This window comes from Vanrija albida (assembly GCF_041260175.1).
Source record: "Vanrija albida strain AlHP1 chromosome Unknown contig_2, whole genome shotgun sequence".
Taxonomy (NCBI): Eukaryota; Fungi; Basidiomycota; class Tremellomycetes; order Trichosporonales; family Trichosporonaceae; genus Vanrija; species Vanrija albida.
The window spans coordinates 2,310,155-2,321,363 of record NW_027191421.1 but is presented as its reverse complement, the minus strand read 5'-3'; the positions used below and the strand labels follow the sequence as shown (position 1 = coordinate 2,321,363).

The 11,209-nt window shown below is 66.8% G+C and overlaps 4 protein-coding genes across 4 annotated transcripts; 2 read left to right on the top strand and 2 right to left on the bottom strand.

Annotated features, from left to right (window-relative positions):
* Positions 1-2,053: 2,053 nt before the first annotated feature.
* On the top strand, positions 2,054-3,055 carry Q8F55_002564 (uncharacterized protein; the record flags this gene model as incomplete). Its single annotated transcript, XM_069351158.1, has 1 exon — positions 2,054-3,055. The coding sequence occupies one exon, from the start codon at positions 2,054-2,056 to the stop codon at positions 3,053-3,055; it is 1,002 nt and encodes a 333-aa protein (XP_069211544.1).
* A 31-nt stretch (positions 3,056-3,086) lies between these two features.
* Positions 3,087-4,293, bottom strand: Q8F55_002563 (uncharacterized protein; the record flags this gene model as incomplete). Its single annotated transcript, XM_069351157.1, has 4 exons — positions 3,087-3,173; positions 3,222-3,326; positions 3,360-3,684; positions 3,719-4,293. 4 exons carry the CDS (start codon positions 4,291-4,293, stop codon positions 3,087-3,089), a joined length of 1,092 nt encoding a protein of 363 aa, XP_069211543.1.
* A 120-nt stretch (positions 4,294-4,413) lies between these two features.
* Q8F55_002562 (uncharacterized protein) lies at positions 4,414-9,073 on the top strand (the record flags this gene model as incomplete). The annotated part of the gene is made up of 4 exons (XM_069351156.1): positions 4,414-4,429; positions 5,175-5,193; positions 5,243-8,300; positions 9,062-9,073. 4 exons carry the CDS (start codon positions 4,414-4,416, stop codon positions 9,071-9,073), a joined length of 3,105 nt encoding a protein of 1,034 aa, XP_069211542.1.
* A 219-nt stretch (positions 9,074-9,292) lies between these two features.
* Positions 9,293-11,078, bottom strand: KAR4 (regulatory protein; the record flags this gene model as incomplete). Its single annotated transcript, XM_069351155.1, has 3 exons — positions 9,293-10,239; positions 10,279-10,751; positions 10,783-11,078. 3 exons carry the CDS (start codon positions 11,076-11,078, stop codon positions 9,293-9,295), a joined length of 1,716 nt encoding a protein of 571 aa, XP_069211541.1.
* Between the last annotated feature and the right edge of the window lie 131 nt (positions 11,079-11,209).

Sequence of the window (11,209 nt, the reverse complement as noted above, 5' to 3'; positions counted from 1 at the left end):
CAAGCATGCGTTCTCTTGTCCACTGGCTGTACCCTCACTGCCCACACACGACGTAGAAGCAATTATGATGGCGGCAAAGGTTGACACTCACCTCAAAGTTCAACTCACACCCTCTCACTCTCTCCACTCACTCCTCCAGTCCTACCGCAAGCATGCGCTCTTCAAGCTTCTTGGCCATATTCAGCCTCGCTCTTCCATTCGGTGAGCTGAAAGTCACCGGTTCCAGCTGAACCCCAGTCGCTCGTGCAGAGGTATGCGCTCCGTCAGAATGCCTACCGGGCTCTTCCTCGTCTCTTCGTGGGTTTCGTGCGATTCTGCAACCCACTGACTCCCAGTCCTCGCATTGGACAGCAGTACTGGGACATTTCTTTTACCCGGCACCTACCCCTCCTCCAATCTGAGACCCTCCTCTCCCCTCCACGCGAATATCACCAACTCGCCCCAGTTGACTATTTCGCCCCCATTGACGCCAGTGGCGTTCACTGGCGTCAACTACTACGGCTCACCGACGATCCTCAACGAAACCTCCACATTACCTGGTGCTTGGAGGTCTGTCTTCCTCCCTGACGGGTGGTACGCGCTCTTCGGCCCCGGCGAGGCGGCCTGGGGCCCGTTACCGGATCGGGCGCAGTTGCCTGGCGATGGTGGCGGCCTGCAGACATTTGCTTCTGGTGGGTCTAATGTCAAACAGAAGCTGACCCATTGAAGCCAAGTGTGACCCACCTTGCGCTTCTGGTGGCGTATGCGGCTCCAGCGTGAATGGCGCACCCGCATGTTCCTGCTCGCCTGGGTTCACCGGTGCGGCTTGCGACACATGTGCGCCTGGGTTCTATGGGCCTAGGTGCTCCCCTTGCACCGCCAACTGCTCCAAGTGCGATGATGGGCTGCAGGGTAGTGGAGCATGTCTGGGAACATCGACGACTCCCCTTCAAGGTGGGCTCACCACTCTCCGTCTGGCTAACCCCACACAGAATGCAAATGTGCTCATGGGACCTGCCTCTCTGACGACAGCTGTAGCTGTGCTGCTGGATGGTTGTCGACAGCCAACTCGACTCAGAAATGTGACACCTGCGCCAGTGGATTCTTCCAGGATGCCATTGGGAGCTGCCTTGGTACGTATGGTTGTGGTATCATGCCACTAACCATCTACAGCTTGCCCTGTTTCCTGCACGACCTGCGCTCTCCAGGCCGGGACATCAAGCACTCCCGCATGCACCGACTGTGTCAGCGGCTTCACTCTGACATCATCTACCCCGGCGACTTGCTCGTCGACCACGTGCAATGTGGGGTATTGGAATTCGGTCAGCAACTCATGTCAAAGGTAAGGGCGATACGTGCGCGGTGGCTGACGCCACAGCTGCTCGCCCCGCTGTTCATCTTGTACCGGACCACTAGACAGCGACTGCGTTGGCTGCTCTGATCCGCGAGTCAGCCTCCACGGGGACTGTGTCTCCTACGACCCGCGGACTGGCGTCTGTGACTCCAGCCTCAGCGGCTTGAGTGGAACGTACGTGAGCAATAACGCCAAACGAACCTGCGATTGTACGTTGAGCGGAATGGCAGGGGTAGGGCTGACGTCCCAGCTTGTCCTAGCGGCTGCAAGGACTGCCACTTTCCAGGTTACTCGCCACAAACGACTTACACTTCGTTGGTGTGCACCACATGTCAGGATGGTTGGCTCCTCGAGGGGAACAGCTGTGTCCAGACTTGTTCACCTGGCTACTTTGCCCCACAGGGTGTGGGAAAGACTGGAGCATGCCAAGGTAAGCTGCGTGTCGACAAGGGCTTCAGCTTACTCCCAGCCTGCGACTCGACCTGCAGAACATGTGCCGGCTCAGCAACGGCCTGCACCTCATGTAACTCCGGCTTCGCGTCCAATGGAGCGTGCGTTGTCACATGCCCCACCAACTCCATCGCGGGCAATGGCACCTGCACGCTCTGCCACCCAGACTGCGCGACCTGTACCGCTGCCTCAGCGGGGGCATGCCAGGCGTGCCCACCGTCGCGACCGGTCCTTTCCAGCGGCCGCTGCCTGCCCTACTGCCCCAAAGGCATGTTCTGGAACTCCGGCTCGTCCCAGTGCGCCACCTGCGACTCGTCATGCAGGTCGTGCCAGTCGTCTGGCGCCAGCTCGTGCACCGGCTGCCGCGACGGCTACATCTTGTCTTCTGGAACTTGCACGCCTGCAGCGTGTGACGGTATCTTTGCACCAGGCCTCGGCATCTGCCTCTCGTCGCTGGTCGACAAGCCGGAGGGTAAATTCGCCCTCTTCGCCCTCCTGCTGCTTATTCCCCTGTTCGCCATCCCATTCCTATGGTACATTCGCCGCGAGCGCGCTAAGACACGAGCCGCGACAGCCCATTTCGCTGCCAAACTCGACGAGCGCGCTGTTTGCCGGGGCGAGCGGTTACGCTCTCAGTGGAGACGCACTCAGCTCTTCAGCCGCTTCTGGGGTGACAGTGGCGACGACGACCTGGAGTCGAGACGCAAGTCCAAGCTCAAGGAGCTGATCCTCAAGCCCAAGCCCAAGGCCGACACCGTCGAGCTCGAGGCCCAGGTCAGCGCACCGCAGGCGCGAGCTGAGTGGCTCTACCCGCCTCGGCGGCCTGGAACTCCGCCGCCCTTTGCCCAGTCGGCTGCCTCGCTCTATTCCCAGGCGAGCGAGTACTCGGCCCCCGTGACGCCGCACCACCGTCAGCCGTACGCCAACCCGACGCCACAGGCTTCACCTGAACACGCTCTGTCCACAAGAGCCTCAAACGGGCTGCAGCACTACCCCGCTGCGCGCGTGCTCTCGCTCGGCGGCCCCCGCACGCCCTCCCCACCCCGTTCGCCCAGCCCGCTCCCCGACCACCTCCGTCCCCGAGTCCACGTTCCGTTCTCCACAGAGAACCCCCTGATCCGATTCAGCGACCGCGACCCGAGCTCGCCGAGCAGCATGCGCACGTCAGTTCTCACGGAAGGGTTCGACGCCGAGCCGCTGAGCGCGCTGTGGCCTGCGATGCCGACGCGCCCGCCGAACCCCCACGAGCGCGCGCCACACGGCTGGATCTAGAATAGCATGATAGAGTACAGTATGGATACAATTATTCCCGGGCGCCGAGTTTTGTCTGCACGTCCTCTGCCCAGACGAGCATCTCTGGCGTAGGGAAGCCCTTTAGTAAGGCGTTTGCCTGGGCGCGACGTCAGCCAGCGAAGCAACACACTCTCTCCCCACTCACCTGGCTCAGCTCGACCACGCCGTCCGCCACGCCGCTCTCGAGCTCGGCGAGGCGCGCCTGCTTCTCCAGCACGCGCGCGTACCGCTCCTTCGCTGACTTCGCCACCTGCCGTCAGCGCCATCCCGACCCCCAACCCACCTCTTCATACTCGTCGCGCAGCATCTTCCACGACACATCGTACACCTCGAGGTTGGTCCCCGCGGAGATGACGTACGGCGTCAGGTCGGGCCGCCACGCGTCGGGCCGCCCCTCGCCCGGGTGCTCCTGCGCCCACTCCCTCCCCTCGGCGATGACCTGCCCAAACGTCTGCAGCCGCCGCGGCACCTTGTACTCTGCGAGCAGGGCGTTTGCGCCCTCGAGCGTCTGCTCGCGCATCGCGTGCGACGTCTGCTGCCACACGGCCGCCATGGTCTCGGGCATGGCGTCGGCCAGTAGGGGGTAGCACTCGCGCAGGTTGTCGAGACTGACGTTAGCTGGCTCCAAGGGGGGAAACGTACGTCCACTTGCTCAGCCCCTTGTCCACCGTGTTGTTCTTGAGCACGAGCACCAGCGTCTCGTAGTACCGCCCCCAGCCGGCGTCGTCCGCGCCCTGCACTGGCCGGGCTGGCTCGGCGAGCACCTGCGCCGGCGTGCGGTGCGGGGTCTGCGCTGGGGCGGCGCGCGGCGTCACGGGTGCTGGCTCGGGGCTGGGGGCCGGCAGCTGCGACTTGCGCGGCGGTCTGCGCGGGCCCGGCGTGACTGGTTCTGCGGCGGCGGGCGTGCGCGGCGGCTTCGCCTTGGGCGCCGGCGTGCGGGGCGCGGCTCGTGACGACGAGGCGAGTTGCGGGGCAGGGGCGGGGGGAGCTGGCTCTGGCTCTTCCACCTCCGCGCCCTCGTCCATGTCCATCGCTTCCTCGGGCACGGCGCCGAGCCCCGCGTCCACCTCCATCTCGTCCTCCTCCGGATCTGTGTGCGGCGCACCGGCTGGCGAGCGCGCGAGCCGCGAGGCGGGCGCGAACGCCTGGCTCGGGGAGAAGGTGTCCTCGCGGCGCGTGTGTGTTGCTTGTTTCGGCGGGGTGCGTGTCAGGCCCATCGTGGGGGAGTGGGTGGATGGCAGAGGTGTCGATGGGTTTGTTTTGATCTTGTCGCTGTTGGGTGGCGGAATCAATTACGTGTGTTTTGGCGTTGAACCGCCAGTGGAATCTCGGCGCGGATGCCGTATGCATCAAGTGAGGGGAGTGGTGCCGGCTCTGCATGCATGCACGCAGGCTGGCCCATTCCAGCTCTTCGGAACGATGCACGCCGCGCAGAGGGACGACGGCGGACGACGGACGGATGCAGGGGCAGCGGGAACACCAGTGACGCGTAAAGGCAGGTATCAGTTCCCCCCGCCCAGCCCCGCCCATTCAGTTACGGCGCGTGATCGAGCAGCCAGCGGCGGGCGGCGCGGCTGGCGGAGCACGGCGGCGGCGAGCAGGCAGCGGCGACGGAGAGCAGCAGTGACACTGCCCACCCATTGACAGCGACGACGGCAGCGGCAGCGGCACATCGACGACGACGACAAGGAGAAACAACTCTCTCGTCACGGGTTTTCTGCCGGCGTCACACACCTCGCCTCGCCTCGCCTTGTCTCGCCTCACAGTCTCCTGACCACACAATCCCTGTCCCTTCCCTCAGCTCGACCTCCCCGCGTCAGTCACCTCGTGCTGCTCCATCACGACGACGACAACGACCCAACAGACTCTTGTGCACTCATACACTCGACAACATCGACGGCAACGACGGCAGCCGACATCAGCTTGCACACTACATAGCAAGTGCCGCCAGCGCCAGTGCCAGAGCTCGTTCCCGCCCACGCGCACGCGCCCCACCCCACCCCGTTCAACCCATCGCCGCCGCCGCCGGCGCCCCGCCGCTCCCTCTTCGGTCTCTCCACCCCGCTTGCGTCTCGCACTTGCCTCACCATCGCTGAAGCCAGCGCGCCCGTCGCAATGTACGTCTGCCCCGCGTCGCCACCGCCGCCGCGCTGACCCTAACCCCAGGTCTGAGGCGTCCGGCCCCTCATCCGCGCCGCGGTCGCGGACGTCGTCGCGCCCAACATCTCCCAGCAGCGACGCGCCCCGCCCGCAGCAGAGACACGTCTCGAGCAGCCTCAAGGACCGCATCGCAAAGTTCAGCAACGCCGACGCCGTGCCCCTCGCCCCCAACAACCCGTATGGCGCCGCGGCCCAGAGCTCGTTCGCGCGCGGCGGCCTCGTCGGCAACCGCCTGCCCTCGCTCGACCCCAAGACGGCCGCGCTCGGCGCCAGCGGCATCGCCGCCCCAGGCTCGCGCCGCGTGTCCGAGCGACGCGATCTGATCGGCAACAGGATCCCGAGCGGCACAAACGCCGCCGCAGCCCTCGCGACCCCGACCCTGCCTGGTAGCGTGACCCCTACGCCTGCGTCCAACACGCCGAGCCCGGGCGCGTCCACACCCGTGTCGTCGGGAAGCGCGCAGGCGAGCCTCGGCCTCGGTGCGCCGCCAGCGCCGGCACCGGCGCCGGCGCAGGCCGAGCGCTCGGCCAGCCCAGCCGATAGCGCGGCGTCGTCGGGCGTGTCTGGCTCGATCGTCTCGGGCCCCAACACAAACTACGAGTCGGCGTCGGCTGGTACGTCGAGATCAAGCTCGCCGGCCACCTCGCCCGGCACCTCGGCGCCCGGCCTCCCCCAGCTGCTCGTGTCGACACTGCCTGGCGGGCAGAGCGACCGTGGCGGAGCCATGACGCCATCGTCGACACGCGCAGAGGCGGGCGAGGAGGTGTCAGAGCTCTCGCTCCCTTCCACGCCGGTGGCTGCGCCCAACCTCCCGCCACCAGAGTACGACCTTGTGCCGGGCAACCTCAAGCTCGCGGCGTCGGGAACCGCCGGCGGGTCGACGTACGCGCCGAGCATCAGCTCGTCGCTCGTGAGCCAGTACGACCCGGCGTCGAGCACCGACGACGCTGCCACCAACCTCAAGGACGTGAGCGGCGTCAGCACGCCGACGGGCACGCCGCGCCAGGCGCGTCGTGAGCTCGACCCCGAGGGACCCGAGGGCAGCGCGCCGAGCTCGACCCGCGACGACGGTAGCGGCGGCGAGGACGAGGTGCCCAAGCTGCAAGAGAAGCTGGAGGCTTTGAGCGTCGAGGAGGCCGAGGCGAGCGGCGACACGACCGCCACGGACGGCGAGGGATCCGAGGAGCCCACCAGCCCTGTTGCTACCAAGGCTGCCAACAAGGAGGACGCCCTGGCCAAGTCGATCAAGGCGGCAACAGACGAGCCGCTCGTCAACCCCGAAGAGGAGGACACGCCGACCGAGGAGAAGGACGCCGAGGAGGTCGAGGTGGCCGAGAAGAAGGCGAGCGAGCCAACGATCGTGGACAAGGCTGTCGGCGGTGCCACTGGAGTGGCGGCTGTGACGGGCCTCGCCGCCACAGCTGCCGTAGCTGGTGTCGCCGCTGCTGTCGTGCCTTCCCTCGCCAAGGACAAGACACCTGAGGACGACGCTGAGCCGACCAAGACCGAGGAGGTTAAGAAGGCGAAGAATAAGAAGAAGAAGAAGGGGAAGGGTAAGAAGGAGGAGGCGAAGAAGGACGAGGAGGCTGTCAAGGCTGAGGAGAAGCCCGTGGCCTCGGCCAAGGAGGTGGAGCCTGCCGTCAAGGCCGACAAGCCCGTGTCCGCGCCTACGGCCAAGGCTGCTGCCCCCGCCGAGCCCGAGGCTACCGAGGAACTCGCCGACGAGGAGGACAAGGCTGCCGACGCCGACGAGGAGCCACGCCGCACGTCTGTTGACACCATCTCCACCATCACGCCGGGTGCCGACCTCAAGCTCCAGCCCGAGTCGGTCAGCTCGTCGACTGATGTCGAGTCTGCCCTCGCAACGCCTGTTCCGATCGTGTCTGGCGCGACCAGCGACTCCACCCCGCGTCGGTTTCAGGCCGAAGACCGGGACGCGACGCCGCAACCAAGCGTAGCGGACCACGGCGACGACGCTGCCCACGCTGTCCCTGAACCCCAAGCCCCGGCTCTCGACGACGACAGCGACATTGTCAGCCTCGGCAACGGTGGCCACTCTCGCACACACTCGGGCTACAGCCTCCCGCCTGCCCGTGCGTCCTCGCAGCTCGAGTTCAACTACGACGAGTACCACGAGAAGGTGCAGCAGCAGGAGCGCGACGGGGTGCAGGCAGTGCCTGACAAGGCGCCGGAGAAAGTGGTGCCCGAGGCAGAGCCTGAGAAGGACAGCATCAAGGGGTCTGACGCGTCGTCTAACAAGGACGCCGAGTTTTTTCGTTCCTCGCCCCAGGACGATAAGCAAGGCAAGCGTGGCGACGACAGCGTCAAGCCTCAAGACTCTGATGACAAGCTTCCCTCTACGGCGGCGCCGGTCGTGGCTGAAGGAGGTGGTGGCAAAGGTCCAGCTGCGAGCGCAAAAAGCAGTGGAAAGGATGCCAGCGTAACCAAGTCGGACGCGACGGTCGCTGCGACCGTGGGCGGCGCCATCGCCGTCGGAGGTGCCCTGGCCGCCGCGGGAGCGACGGCCCAGTTGGACTTTCGTGGCGTTCAAGAGACGTCGACGAAGACTGCTGCGGTGGCTGAGGGAGGCAGTGGACCGGCTGGACAAGCTGGGCTGAGCCGCGACTCGAGCATCCCGGATATCGAAGCCAAGCTCAAGAGCTTCCCCAAGGTGCCGACGGCCGCGGTTGAGGGAGGGGCGCCTCAGAAGCCACTCCAGGTGCATGTCGAGCCGTCGCCATTCGGCCCGGTTTCGGAAGGCGCGGCGGCCAAGCCATCCACACCACCCGCTGCGTCGACCAACGGACCGACCGTCAAGGTGGAAGCGCCGCTCGCGTCTGCGAATGACGATGGCGACGACGAGTCGCGTTCCGCGCCAGCCTTCCCCGACACGCCGCTCACCGAGCTCCCGCCGGTTGAGACGCCCGCTGACTCGCCCTCGCGCTCTGGCACGCCGGCCGACTCGACGGCGCCAGTGACACCGCACAAGCACTTCCCAGAGGTGCCCGACGAGCAGCACCCGTACGTTGGGGTGCACGTCTCGCCGCACGCGGCGGGCCCGCAGGTGAGCGGCTTGAACTTGAAACGTAGCCAGTCCCCATCACCTCTGTCGCCGTCCGTGTCCTCTGGCTCCTTGTCAGCCGAGGACGGCGCGGGCGGCCGTCGCCATCGCAACTCTTTCCGTGCGCGTTCCCCCCTGCTCGACGATGAAGACCCCGGAGATTTCGAGCCTGGAGAAGCCTGGGCCGTAGTGACAAAGTGGGAATCGTACAGTCCCCCCAACCTCTCCCTCCAAGACCCATCCCGAGTTTCCTCCCAAGTCTCACTCGTGCCCACTATCCGTCCCCCAATCCCCCCAAGAGAGTCCAAGCCGTCGTTCTTCAAGCGCGTGGTGCGGCGCGCGTCGGTGGCGGTGCATACGTCGTCGCCGCTTGCGCCGCCGAGCCCACGGCACGGGCGTGCCCCCTCCCCTCAACCCCCAACACGTCTTGAACCCCACTCAAATACCACGCCGCGCGCGCGCTACTCCACCCTCCCAGCCAACGCGTCCCAGGCGCCTCTCTACCCCTACCTGTATGATCACGCAGAGAGCTCGTCGACGATTTCGCTTGTGCTGCCACAGGAGTCGAGCGCGTCGCTTGCGCTGCCCCAGAGCTCGAGCACGTCGCTGGCGTTGCCAAGTCCCAAGTCGTTCCTCCCAGAGCTGGGCCTGGGCCCGGGCAAGCGGGTGTTGTTCGAGCCGCGCCCACCGTCGAGCCGCTCGTTCCAGTCCCTCCCATCTCACTGGTCGCGTCCTGACTTTGTGGACTTTGCTGACGATCGCAGGGGGCGCAGTAGCGCGGAGGCGTAGGCGCGGGCACTCCACGAGGGCACCGCCGTCGAACGACACGACGGCGACGACGATTCGTTTGATCAGACTCTATCGACTGCCCGGACACGATGTAAAACAGGCGAAGCGGCGCGGCGCGACGACGCGACGGCCGCCTGCGGCCATACCCATTCCATGTGCCTAGCTGTACAATGCATACGATGCTGCTGCTGCTGCGGCTACTGCTGCTACTGCCACTGGCCGTGCTCGTTCTGGTAGTACTGCTGCTGCTGCTGCCACGGTGCGCCGACGCCCATGTTGCCCATGCCGAGGGCGAGCTGGCCCATGTGGTGCTGGTGGTGCTGTTGCTGTTGCTGCTGCTGCTGCCACTCGCCGCCGTCGTCGGGCACGGGGCTGACGCCGCCGTGGGCGTGCTGGGGCGAGAGGCCGCCGCCCATGGGCATGCCGCCGCCCATACCCCCGCCCATGCCGGGGACCACCATGCCCATGCCCATGCCGGGCATCATGCCGCCCATGGGCATCATGCCGGGCATCATCATGCCGCCTGGCATGCCGCCGCCCATGGCGCCGGGCATCATCATGCCCCCGCCCATAGCCCCGCCCATGCCCCCGCCCATGGCGCCGGGCCAGCCGCCCATGCCCATGACGCCGAGGCCGTTGAAGCCCATCGGGGCGGGCATGCCCATGCCGCCCATGCCGCCCATGCCGCCCATGACGGCCATGCCCGGCACCATCATGGGCACCTGCTGCTGGTGCTGGGGAAAGGCAGGCGTGAGCGCGCCCATGCGCATGACGCCGGCCGAAGCGGGGCGGAACGGCGGCTGGGGGGAGGGCGAGTGGTGCGCGTGCCGGTGTGCTCCTCCTCCCCCACCCCCTCCGCCGCCCCCTCCGCCCCCTCCCCCACCCCGGACGCGCCGCTGCGGGCTCTTGGGGCGCAGCAGGTCGATCTCGGCGTGGAACGGCACCACCGGCTTGCCCTCGTCCTTTGTCGGCAGGAGGTGGGGGTACGCCTGTGCGTCGAAGGCCGCCGCGCCGTCAGGCAGCGACCCGACCGACGCCGTCACCCAGCCCCGGCGCGCGCGGCCCGCGTCGCCGAATAGCTCGAGCCGGCGCGCGCCGAGGCAAAAGTTCTCGATAAGCGTGTACAGGTATGGCGGGGTGCGCGGCCCTTCGTCTCCACCTTCTGTCAGCCTTGCCCTCAACCGCAACCCACCCTCCCAGACAATCACGTCCGTGTCGACGTTGCAGTGGAGGAACCGGCTGTCGGTGCTGCGCCGCACCGTGCCCCGGATACCCATGAGGCAGTGCTCCTTCTGGCTCGCGAAGAGGCCGTTGCCGTCGCTCCCCTGGCCAGCGCGATTCGTCTTGACCCACACAATGTCCTCGGCCCGCCTGAAGCCCCACTTGGCCAAGCACTCGCGGCCGCGCTCGAGCCCGTCGCTGTCGCCCCGCCCGACCCAGAGGAACACGAAGCCCGGGTCCGCAGAGAGCTGGCGGATAGGCAGCGCCGCCGTCTCCGCCCAGCTGGAGGCGCGGTGGATGAGCACCACGTCGAAGCGGTGCGGCTGGAGCGCGGAGAGGATGAGCGCGGGCGAGGGCGCGGCGAGCGGCGCGAGCAGCGGCGCGTGCGAGACGGACGCGACGTGCTCGGCCTTGAGGTCCATCAGGCGGCGGAGCGCGGGAAACCTATCGTTAGCAGCGCCGAGGGCCGACTCACTCGTCGCAGATCTCCGACTCGCCAGCCCCGAGCACGTAGTTGCTCGCGTACTCCCCCGACACGCCGTACCACGCCGCATAGTCGTTGCGCACCGCCTCCTCGGCGGGGATGTAGTTGACCACGTTGGCCTTGGTCTTGCCCTTTGACGTGTGTGATGGTCCGGCGGCGTGAGCAGCCGCGTACGCGAGCGCAGGCTGCGGCGCGTAGCTGTGCCCGGGGTCCGCGCGCCGGCGCCGCTCCGCCTGCCGCGCGAGCACGTCGGATAGGTAGGTCCGGTGGTCGACCAGTGCCGACATGGTGGTGGTGTGAGGTGGGTGTTGGGAAGAAGCGAGTGTTGCCGCGCGACTGAAACCCATCCTGCCGCCGCGACCCAACCCCGACGACGTGAAACGCCCGCCATTCCAACGGAACGAGTTGCAATGTCAGT